General features: G+C 42.6%; 1 protein-coding gene across 1 annotated transcript in view; it reads right to left on the reverse strand.

Moving 5' to 3' along the window:
• Positions 1-241: 241 nt before the first annotated feature.
• Positions 242-12,260, reverse strand: part of HPF1 (histone PARylation factor 1) — a 41,525-nt gene continuing 29,506 nt past the window's right edge. Inside the window, 5 exon segments of the mRNA XM_073606340.1 lie at positions 242-352; positions 354-380; positions 3,432-3,582; positions 3,684-3,782; positions 11,252-11,438. Of these exon segments, the coding sequence (XP_073462441.1) occupies positions 257-352; positions 354-380; positions 3,432-3,582; positions 3,684-3,782; positions 11,252-11,438 (560 nt within the window). The 3' untranslated portion in view covers positions 242-256.

A 12,260-nucleotide genomic window follows, 5' to 3' on the forward strand; every position in this document is an offset into this window, starting at 1 on the left:
ATTTAGGCTGTCAGCAGATCGGCCTCTACAAATTCAGCACAGTGCTTAAAAATAGAGAGCAACTGAGCATGTGTAGAGCACGGTCAGTCCATGTATTACTAAAATTTGAAACTGTATATGACACTTATTTGCAATGCTTTACAAAGCTATCCCTGCAAAAGGGCCAGCCCAAAGTGATCTAGCAGGGCTTATATTTTCTGACTAAAGTTCCACTTTAAGTAGCCAGCGTTTGTGTTAAAGAGAAACAAAAAGACCATTATATAAATAGTGTAAAATTATTCCAAAACTTACTATCCGTTTCAGGAAGCTCCCTGTAGCCAACATCATTCTCATCTACAGGGACTACCAGACCCAGCACCATGGAAAGACTTGGTCACCACCTAATAAAGAGAAGGGGAGAGGGATGGAGACAGCTGGACAGTTACAGGAAAACAAATAAAGATTGAATATCAGACACAAAGATCTGCTCCAAATCAGGTTAGTTACGCTCATATATTTTTTTTTTTTTAAATAGATGAAAAACAAAAATATCCCAACTCTAGATAATTTTGTCTCCGTTTCACTTAGGAGTAAGGTTTATAAACTCAGACAGGTTTTTATTGCTGTCATTGCACTTGTGCTTCACTTTTTCCAAATTTTGTTATGCTACAGCCTTATTCCAAAATTGATTAAATTCATTATTTTTCCCTCAAAATTTCACAAACAATACCCCAGAATGACAACGTGAAAAAAGTTGTTTGAAATCTTGCAAAATGGAAAATTAAAAAAAACAAAAAAAAAAATAAACCACACTACATACATAAGTATTCACAGCCTTTGCCATGACTCATAATTAAGATCAGGTGCATACCATTTCCACTGATCATCCTTGAGTTGTCTCTACAACTTGGAGTCCACCTGTGGTAAATTCAGTTGATTGGACATGATCTGAAAAAGGCACACACCTGTCTATTAAGGTCTCACAGTTACAGTGCATGTCAGAGCACAAACCAAGCCATGAAGTCCAAGGAATTGTCTGTAGACCTCCGAGACAGGATTGTATCGGAGGACACAGATAGGGGGAAGGGTACAGAAAAAGTTCTGCATTATTGACGGTCCCAATGAGCTCAGTGGCCTCCATCATCCGTAAATGGAAGAAGTTTGTAACCACTAGGACTCTTCCTAGAGCAGGCTGCCCGGCCAAACTGAGCAATCATGGGAGAAATGTCTTAGTCGGGAAGGGGACTAAGAACCCGATGGCCATTCAGACAGAGCTCCAGCTTTTCTCTGTGTAGAGGAGAAATCATCTCTGCAGCACTCCACCAATCAGGCCTGTATGGTAGAGTGGCCAGACGGAAGCCACTCAGTAAAAGGCACATGACAGCCAGCCTGGAGTTTGCCAAAAGGCACCTGAAGGACTCAGACATTGAGAAACAAAATTCTCCAGTCTAATGAAAAATTGAACTCTTTGGGCATGAATGCAAGCATCACATCTGGGAGGAAACCAGGCACTGCTCATCACCTGGCCAATAATATCCCTACAGTGAAGCATGGTGGTGACTGCATCATGCTGTGGGGATATGTTTCAGTGGCAGGAACTGGGAGACTAGTTTGGATTGAGGGAAAGATAAATGCAGCAATGTACAGAGACATCCTTGATGAAAACCTGCTGCAGAGCACTCTGGACCTCAGACTGGGCGAAGGTTCATCTTCTAAGAGGACAAGGACCCCAAGCACACAGCCAGATAACCAGTAGGCCTACGGGACATCTCTGACGTCCTTGAGTGGCCTAGCCAGAGCCCAAATAGGTGTGCCAAGCTTGTATCATCATACTCAAAAAGACTTGAGGCTGCAATTGGTGGACAAAGGTCCTTCAACAAAATTACTGAACAAAAGCTGTGAATACGTATGCACGTATTTTGCAAAGATTTCAAAGCAAACCTTTCACGTTGTCATTATGGGGTATTGTTTGTAGAATTTGAGGGAAAATAATGAATTTAATCTATTTTGGAATAAGGCTGTAACAGCAAAATGTGGAAAAAGTAAAGTGCTGTGAATACCTTCCAGATGCACTGTGATAAACCTAGGTGACATACACATCGGCTACAATCCTACGCCCTTTCCAAATCGCTGCACCTATTTTAGTTATGGCAGATGAGAGCATAACCTCCATTGCTAGCACTGACACCACTAAAACTATCTTTCAGAGAACTGCCCTTTCAGGATCCATTTTGCACCGAACCCTACATCTGCTGCTCAAAATTACAAGATATATCTCTATCTCTATCTCTATCTCTATCTCTATCTCTATCATCTCTATCTCTATCTCTCTATATCTCTCTATATCTATATATATTTATTACATACACACGCCGTGGATGCAGTTAAGGTAACTCCTGAGGCGATCAGAAGCCTCTGCTAATACATTGAAATGTGTTAAAATATTTCATCATTTTTGGACCTTCTCTTACAAAAGGTCCCAAACTACTTTCTTCAATGTCACTCTCCCACCCGCTATGGGCTCTTCTGAGGAAACGCAGACAACAAGGACCACCATTCGGAGGGAAAGAGGTTACCTAAAAATATAGACAAGTGTGTGATATTTCACCCCTCACAACAGCATAGTTTGGCCTATTCAAAGGACTATGGTTTATGCCTATCAATACATTTGGTGCTGCTCTTCACCCCCACACCATTGTTGATGCTTCTGTGGTACTGACCTCTATCACAGCATCACAGCATTCAGAACAGCAGTGGACTATGCAAGCAAACACCAACCCCCCCCCCCCCCCCCCCCCACTGGACAATCTGCACTAAAGCACAATCTTACCAGAGCAGAGAAACCTGACATGAAATCCCTATAATCTATCCCCCCCCCCCACAGGATTGCAATAACCAGAAAGAGGTGATCAGGGAACATTTGTTTCATGATCTCCTCTACCAAGTGTGAACCCAGAGTCGTATCTGAGTTTTTGTAGTGCACAGCTACAATTTTTAAATTTTTTTTATTGAAAACACCCACCCAACACACACGCACTCCTGTTGTCCAGTGTGCACACAAATGAATACGAACACACATGCATGTAAACAATTGCACAACACATAATTGGTATTGTCGCATATCCTGGAGTGAGAGAGCAGCAATTCTAGGTCCCTCAGTTACAGCAAGCTCCAAATTGATGAGCCGCAAAAGGCATTTAAAGCGCCATCTATTGATAATACTGGGTACTGTAATTTTTTGTCATTTTGTAGACGCACGCGGTTTTGAGGGTTTGTCGTATTTGGCATTTACTTGACACAGCCTAATCATATCTGTACGAAAAAAATAAATAATGGGGATTAAATTGTTTTTGTGTGCAATAAATGCAGATTTTAAAACATTGCTATGGAGGGGAAATAGTTAAAAGAAATAAGCCAACAATCAATGCCTAACAGAAAATACAAGTACTAACTTTCTTGTCTCTCCGTTTCATGGAGTTAGATTTCTGTTCCATTGAGTAACCCAATTTATCTGCTGCAGCTGTAAGTTTCTCGATCAAACCTTTTATTGTGGCAACTGTTTTTTTATCAGAAACTTCTTTTAACTTCTTTGTTGCAAATAGCCTGGAGGAAAAAGAAGATCAATAGAAATAAAAAAAACAACCCAAAAAACAACTTATCACGCATTAGGATTTTTTTTTTTTTTTAAACTGATGGGCGCTTACTTGACAGCAGAAAACACATTATCTCCAGATGGAGTGATGAGGCACCCTTTAATGGCTTCATTAGTGCCAACAAAAACCGGCATCTCCTCTGGAGAATCTCTGAAAAATGTAAATTGACAAAGGTCTTTGACATACAGAAGATATAAATGCAATAGGAGACTTCACAATGCAGGGGGGGGGGGGGGGGGGGGGGGTTAAATAAATGTACACAAAAATGTGATGCATAGGAAAAAGTTCAATCAGCTTATGCTTTCAGATGTAAGCCTAGAATGACAGCAAAAAAAGCAACAGGCTGCAACACTTTCAAACCATAAAATGAAAGTACTGTGTTAACTGTACAATGAACCTGAATTGGGAGCAGGTGTGTTAAAGCACCGCACTGTCTCCTGAGAGCTTAGTGTCAGGCTTCCCAAGATTCAGTGCGAAAACAATGATCATGACGTGTGAACAAGCTGTGAATGAACAGCATTCACCGGCATCCAGGAAATCAATGCTTGTGGGCTTCACATGCCCACAAGCAAGATGGAAACACATTTTTTTTAAGTTATTCTTCAGTATGAAAACAGACAGAGGCGGGAAGAAGGAAAAAGGAAAAAGAAAAAAGGAAAAAGGAAAAGGAAAAAAGGAAAAAGGAAAAAGGAAAAAAGGAAAAAGGAAAAAGAAAAAAGGAAAAAAGGAAAAAGAAAAGGAAAAAGGAAAAAGGAAAAAAGGAAAAAAGGAAAAAAGGAAAAAGAAAAAGAAAAAGGAAAAAGGAAAAAGGAAAAAGGAAGAAGGACGAAGAAGGAAGAAGGAAGAAGGAAGAAGGAGAAGGAAGAAGGAAGAAGGAAGAAGGAAGAAGGAGAAGGAAGAAGGAAGAAAGAAGAAGGAAGAAGAAGAAAGAAGGGGGAAGAAGGAAGAAGGGGAAGAAGGGGAGGAGGGGGAGGAGGAGATTGGTCGCCGGACTCCCACTTTAAAATTTGGTGTCATCACTCTCACTATCATACTGATAACTGGAAGTTCAACGTGGCACCTCATGGCAAAGAACTCTGGAAAAAAAAAAAAAAAGTATTGTTGCTCTACATAAAGATGGCCAACCTTGGCACCCCAGATGTTTTGGAACTACATTTCCTATGATGCTCAACTACACTGCAGAGTGCATGAGCATCATGGGAATGTGCAGTTCCAAAACATCTTGGGTGCCAAGGTTCGCCATCACTGGCCTAGGCTATAAGAAGATTGCCAAGACCCTGAAAATGAACTGCAGCATGGTGGCCAAGACCATACAGTGGTTTAAACAACAGGTTCGACTCAGAATAGGCCTCGCTATGGTCGACCAAAGAAGTTGAGCGCATGTGATCAGAGTCAAATCCAGAGGTTGTCTTTGGGAAATAGATGTACGATTGCTGTCAGTGCTCAAACCATATGCCGCACACTGCATCAAAATCGGTCTGCATGGCTGTCGTCCCAGAAGGAGGGCCTCTTTTAAAGATGATGCACAAGAAAGCCTGCAAACAGTTTGCTGAAGACAAGCAGACTAAGGGCATGGATTACCGGAACCAAGTAATGTGGTCTGATGAGACCAAAATAAACTTATTAAATTAAACTCCAGTGGCAACCTGTGAAGCTCTGGTGAACTCCATGCCCAAGAGGGTTAAGGCAGTGCTGGAGAATAATGATGGCCACACAAAATATTGACACTTTGGGCCCAATTTGGACGTTTTCACTTAGGGGTGTACTCACTTTTGTTGCCAGCGGTTTAGACATGAATGGCTGTGTGTTAGGTTATTTTGAGGGGACAGCAAATTTACAGTTATACAAGCTGTACACTCACTACTTTCCATTGTAGCAAAGTGTCATTTCTTCAGTGAAAAAGATATAATAAAATATATTTACAAAAATGTGAGGGGTGTACTCACTTTTGTGAGATACTGTATATGCCAATGTGACATTTCAGTTTTTCCTTTTTGATACATTTGCAAACTGTTCTAAAACTTTTTTCATTTTGTCATTATAGGGTACTGGGTGTAGAGTAATGAGGAAAAAAAAAAAAAAAAAAAAAAAAAGTTATTACCTTTTAACTCATTTTCCAGGATGGCTAAGAGAGATAGGCTCCTCCTACCTAGCATAGGAAACACATGATCCACATTATAAAAGACAGCCCACAGGCAGTAGTCCCTTAGTATTAATAGATAACCGAAGGCACGGATAAAACAATAACAAAACTCCCATTAGTGCAACCAGCTTAGGATTACATCATTAGACTTATAAAAATAAGGGAGGGAACGGACACCGTCCTGGAAGATTCCTGGAAAATGAGTTAACAGGTAATAACTCTTGTTTTCCCAAGTCATCTTCCAGGATGGCTTACAGAGAGGACAAAATAGAACATTACCTGATAAGGGCAGGACCACAGCTTTAAAGGACCTTCCTAAGCACCTTCCTCCCGACAGCCTGTTTATGGTTAGAGAACAGGCCCAATCGGTAATGTTTATCAAGGTTTGGAAGTTGGACACGGATGCGGTCTTACAGATCTGGGGAGGAGAAGCGCTGATCTTTCCAGCCCAAGAAATGGCCCCTGCTGTCTGAATGAGCTTTGATGTTTTCCAGGAGGAAACAGCGAAATGTCTGGTAGGCTTCCATCATTGCAAATTAGAATCACCTTGTGATAGTAATATTTTGACGTCTTCTTGCCTTTATCTGGGCTCCAGAATAGAGCAAGCAAACTAGAGGTTGATCTCCAATCTATAGATCTCATCCTACCCAATGTGATACTCATGGACATTTAGAGAATAGGCCCTAGTAATTATCCAGCAATATTTCTGTCCCAATGCTAGATGCATATGCCCATACCGATGACCTTTCTCCGCTCTGAATGCTGGTATGGCAGCTATGAGTGTCTGAAAAGAAACTGGGTAAAAATGAACCTGGCAACTTCATGAATGACAGGAGCTCTGCCCAAAGTTGGAAGTCTGAGATCATAAGGCACATTGTGATGCTGGTGGTAAGTTATGCAGATCACTACTCCAGGAGAGTGAGCCTGTAGCAGTAACAGAACATTTACTTTGACTTGTTACAGCTGTTCTGTTAGGAAGGCTGTGTAAAAGATGCAATTATGTTTTTATCATGTACAGAGTACTGAACCTAAAACATACCCAGTCAGATATAGGGGTCAGAGCCATAGCAAGACGTGAACCCACATCTACAGGCCATATAACTGCCTATTAGTGCTGCAAGGAACACATCACAAGAAGGAGCTGTTTGCATCTGCAGCAAAATGGCTGTTACACCACCAGCTATACAAGTTTATACTGATGTATATAAATCCTAAACCCTAGGAAAGATTATAGTGACCACACAACCCCAAATAAAGGGCTCAGTGCTGCAATCGATAGAACTTTACATATTCAACTACAATGTCAAAGTGAATGTAAACCCGATTCGTGAAATTTGAGCTGGGTACATATATCTGCAGTGTTTTATCATCTCTCGTCAAAGCACTAAGTCTCGTAGCTGTCTCCTGCTCTGTTCTTCTGCTATCATCCTGATAACTTCTGACAAGTGCTTTGTCAACTGAGATAAAAGCAGCTGGAGTATTGTGTTGGGGGGGATGCTATAAATAGATTAGAGTGCTCAACTATTCAGCTCTGAAAGACTCTACCTATGAGGAAAGGAGGTGTATGCCTTTCCTCCAATCAGCTGTCTTGGCTGTATGCCCAGACTACACTTCCATTGCTGAACAGGAAAAGAAAATATCTCTTTCTAAAGAATATATAAAGCTGAAGACAGCAGATATGCAAGTAAAGCCCATGCAGGGCAGATCTGCCCCATCCACCATCCAAGGCGGTTCACCCCACTGGGCACAAATCCTTCCTGGAGGAAGAACACCAAAAATACAATACAAGATGAGGGAACCTCCTAAGTTACTTTTCAAATTGACTTGCAAAGTAGATTTTTCTACTTCTCTCTCCTTCCACTGGTAGATGGCTGGAACCATGTTCTCTAATCTTACCAGATCCAGGCATGGAGAGAGCATATGGTCCTGCATGCTGAATGTAAGGGATTTGATCCTCTGCTGAATGAAGGCTCAGCAGCAAAAAAACACGAGCCTTTGCTGTATGTATGCAAAAGACAAAAATACCTTGGCAAGGTCACAGTGACCAGAGATTTTCTCTCTAAGCCATTTACACACCTGTCTATAAAACATTAATGCATTAAGACAACCTATTGGAGATTGTACGAGACAATGTAAAGGTTAAGTAAAAGCCTCCCAATTCATACAGCCACATATACAAATGAGGGATAAAAACTTCAAGCAGGTCATTAGAACCATTAGGTTCAGTTTCCACTAGTGCAACACTGGACACAAAGTCGCATGACAAGTCACGTCCCATTGATTTCAATGGCACCCGTTCCAATCTACGCAACTCAAAGTTGCAACGAACTAGAAAAGGCCCCAGCACTACCCCGATGCAACCCTGATCCAGAGGCTGTAAAGTTGGATCAAAGCTGCACTCCAAAGTCACAACAGCGGAAAAGTTGCCTCAGTCCATACATTAGATCACATATGAGGCATGAACCACAATGGTACCAAAAGAACATAACCCAAACAGAAGCTCCAATGTTGTGTATTTAAATACATAGATTTATAACATACTTGGAGAAGTGTGAGGTCAGAGACATAGGGGGTTATTTATGAAAGGCAAATCCACTTTCAAGTGCACTTGCAGTGCAAAGTGGATTTTCCTTTAGTAAGTAACCGCCATAGTGTATTCTAATACCACACACACACACAGAAATTCATACGCAATTAATGCCAACCATTCATATAAACACATGTCATAGATATAGCTTAATGTCTGGCTACGAATCTTATACATCTTATTCAGTGGAGGAACCCAGGGAGCTCCAGGTGATAGAAGTCTAGGCACACAAACTGGAGTGCGTAGCAGATACTGTTACCCCATAATAGGTACAGCTTGAGTTCCTAGACATAACCAAATATTTTATTTGGAACAGAAGTAAAAAGCGAGTTTCCTTAAACTACATATTTAAACATCATATGTTAACAGAGATTGCTGTACACTTAACCTCTGAAGTGGGAGACAGACATATCCAAATCTAGTGATAAATGAAAGCTTCTGACACCTTTGGATAAGCCCTGAAGTGTGCAACAGGAGCAATCAGGAGGCCAACACCTGCAGGTATTAACCAGCAATCAAACACAGGTTTGTCCATGCAATTCTTGCATGGAGGTTTTGCCCAGGAGACTGTCAATTGACTGTTGCAGGATCCATAATCTATGTTGCTAGTCCTGCCTAGGGGTGGGTTATTGCCCAAATTCCAGTAGAAAAAAAGTCCTGATTAAACTACAGCATACCCTATTAGCTGTGGCTTAATTGCTGAAAACAAAGAGTGTAGTTGATGGTAAACAGCGTAAGCAGACCCCAGGAGCTCTGCACTTGCAAAACGTGACTTAAGTGTAGGAAGGAGTTAACGGGTTGCAGCTTCTGCTGATCTCTGAGATTGCCAGCCCCAGCTCTGCCGCCAAATGCCCACATTAAATGGTAGATAGGAACACAAAGCACATTCACCCCGCGTTTGTAGGAGGTATGCAAACACCCACGGCAACCAGTACCCAAAAAGGACATCCTCCTAAGGGTAACCACCTTGTGGCCATCTACCAAAATTAAAGCAGGTGTCATGGTGGAACCAAAGTACATGGTGTAGCTTTGCAAATTAGATGAAGTCTGCAGTAATACTCCTGGGAAGTTCAAGGTCCGCCTACTGCTTCCCTAAACGCACTCCCTCCCTGGTGTCTGTTAATGATGGCACCAGGGAATACTCACAAAACCACACTATAGCTGTCCATTCAGGGGGACCTGCAGCATAGCAGACTGCATACTGTCCTGGCTTACCAACATAGTTTACCTGCCTCTGCAGACATGCGCCCCTCCCCCCATCTGGAGGTAGTCAGGGACTCTGGTTGCCTCTGCTCAAGCCATGCAGTACTTCCTTCAAAAGATTTGGGGAAGCCAGCGGCTGTGATCCATTCATATTAATCAGCAGCAAACATCAAGATTTCAGCCAGCAACAGAGGATATGGTGTTGGGCCTCAGCGCCCATGAGGATAGCTGTTTCTCCTCCGGCGGAGAAGGAACCTTCGTGAAAAATCAAGAAAAAAAACCAAAAAAAAACGTAATTTCTTTTTTCCAGTGCTCTTTAGGAATCCCTTAATCTGGACTTCATTTCAAAGAGCGTTGCAGCACTGGAGCTGGTATCCAGGCAGTAGATAACCTGTACCTGCAGGCTGTGCATCTGTCCCTTAGGTGGTTCCCCTTTGCTCCCATCCTCTGTCCTAGAGGGAGAGGACACAAGGCAAAATTAACCTTTTACAAAGAGAGACAAGGTGCAGACGATCACCCTATGACCAGCACCCATCCATCTAGGGAGACTCAAATGAAGCCCTACCACTAGTAGGGAAAAAATGGGGATATACACACACACAGCCAGACTCCCTAGATCAGCCCTGTCGGTCTGTGGATAGTACAGAGAATCATCTCAAAGCGCCTGGTGCCCCCTTCACCAGGGAGCAAGAAAAGAGGAACCCCCATTTGCCTCTCTTACCTTAGGGCCAGAGTCTGCAGGTATCCCAAACCTGCTTCCCTTCTCCTCCCTGGTGACTTACCAGTGCAGGACAAAATGGCTTCCACCATCTTCTCTCTAGCCCTGAAAGGTCGAGCAGTGAGGATCGCGGTCTGGTGCTGTGGATCGGATGCCTCTCCTGGAACAGGAGCTTGTAGCTCCAACCACCAGGTCAGTTTGCTACCAAAAACATAGCTACCAAGCCACTTCCTCTGCTCTCAAGGTAGGAGTGCAGACCACTACGCTATTGAGCTGAGCGCCAAACTTCAGGACACCATAAGTCCGCACTGTCCCCCAGAAGACTGAGTCAAAATCCCAGACTGACAGTGTACCTGAATCTACAGGCATGCTGCCGACCAGCCTCCTGTGGAGAGAGGGGGTCCCCTGGAGTAAAAATTCAAGACTCCCTTTCCAGGGCAGCCCAAGCTACCTGCCTCCCCAGGTTCACTGCCCCTGTTCTGGGATGCTGTAACCGAAAGGTCCCTGCCACCTAGCACAAAGGCCAGAGAAAAATACATTTCTACAGAATTCCTGTCTGGCAGGAGGAAACACAAATACTGAGGGACTACTGCCTGTGGGCTGTCTTTTATAATGTGGATCATGCGTTTCCTGTGCTAGGTGAGAGGAGCCTATCTCTCTGCAAGCTGTCCTGGAGGATGACTTGGAGAAAAAAAAATGAATTTAAAACAACTATCAGGCTGCAACATAACGAAATTGAGAAAAGTGAAGGGGGTCTGAATACTTTAGGAATGCACTGTATGTAGACAGACACACACACACACACACACACACACACACGCTAGAGAGAATATAGAAATCCTGAAAAACATTCAAAGCCAGGTGGTCAGTTTTCTGTTATAATGACAAACTGCCCCAGTCCTGCATTTGTTCAACGTAAAGTAACGTTCAATGTCATTTTTGCAGACAGCTCCTTTCAATTCTCTTACCTGTAATAGCCCATGTGAAATTGTGTTCTGCTGTCCCCATCAATAATGGTCTGAAACTCTGGAGGATCATAGAAAAACCTCCAGTGCAGGTTATAATTCACATCACAATTTTTCTTAGATGTGTGTTTACCAGAAAGAATATCATACGGGCCTACGAGCTGAAGACCAAGGGTGTCCTTCAAAACATCTGAAACCAGATAATGTCTTCATTAGTCACAGGGGGGGGTTTGGTGAGCTTGAAAGTAGTTGTAAACCTCAGACATGAAATATGAACAAAACATATCCTATATATAGCAGCCTCTCTCAACCTTTTCAAAAAGGAGGGACCTTCTCAGTCTCAGGGAACCTCTGCTAAAAATTTCTATATCTACAACTCATGGGGCATTAGTGTGATGGTCATAGTAAGAATGCTCCTTACACTAGGAAGAATTACCCTCTTACAGATGGTGAAAAAGGATCAATGGTGGCATTGGGAACTTATCGGAAAGGCAGAAATTGCTCAAGGAACCCCTAACAACCTCTGGAGGAATCCTAGTTGTGAAACCCTGATCTATAATGTATACTTGTCTCAATCCAGAGCACCAAGTGTCATTTTTTGTCTGCTTTGTTCCTCTGCCATCTTCATGAATCACTTCTGACAAGTTTTCCCGACACCAAAAAAGGTGACAGAAGAGGTAGCTCCAGCCAATTGACAGCCTCAGCTTTGTCCACGACTCATCACATGGCTGATTAAGAGCTCCTGTGTAGCCTTGAAACATTGCACTGATGCGTTTCGATTTCTACCTTCCTATTGGAAAAGAAATGTCCTGATGAGTACACCTCAGGAGAGAAATAGGCTACCAGTGCTGTCCTCGTTCTGAAAACTAAGTTTTCCAGTTGTTTATGGCTTCGATACTGAGCAGGAGTATCAGAAAGGCATTGGAATAGCTCATCTCTAAAAACTTATCTTAAGTACTGAAAGCATTAAGCCCCGTACACACAGGCCGAATGTCGGGAAACAATGGAGGGT

The sequence above is a fragment of the Aquarana catesbeiana genome, linkage group LG01 (assembly GCF_042186555.1).
Source record: "Aquarana catesbeiana isolate 2022-GZ linkage group LG01, ASM4218655v1, whole genome shotgun sequence".
NCBI lineage: Eukaryota > Metazoa > Chordata > Amphibia > Anura > Ranidae > Aquarana > Aquarana catesbeiana.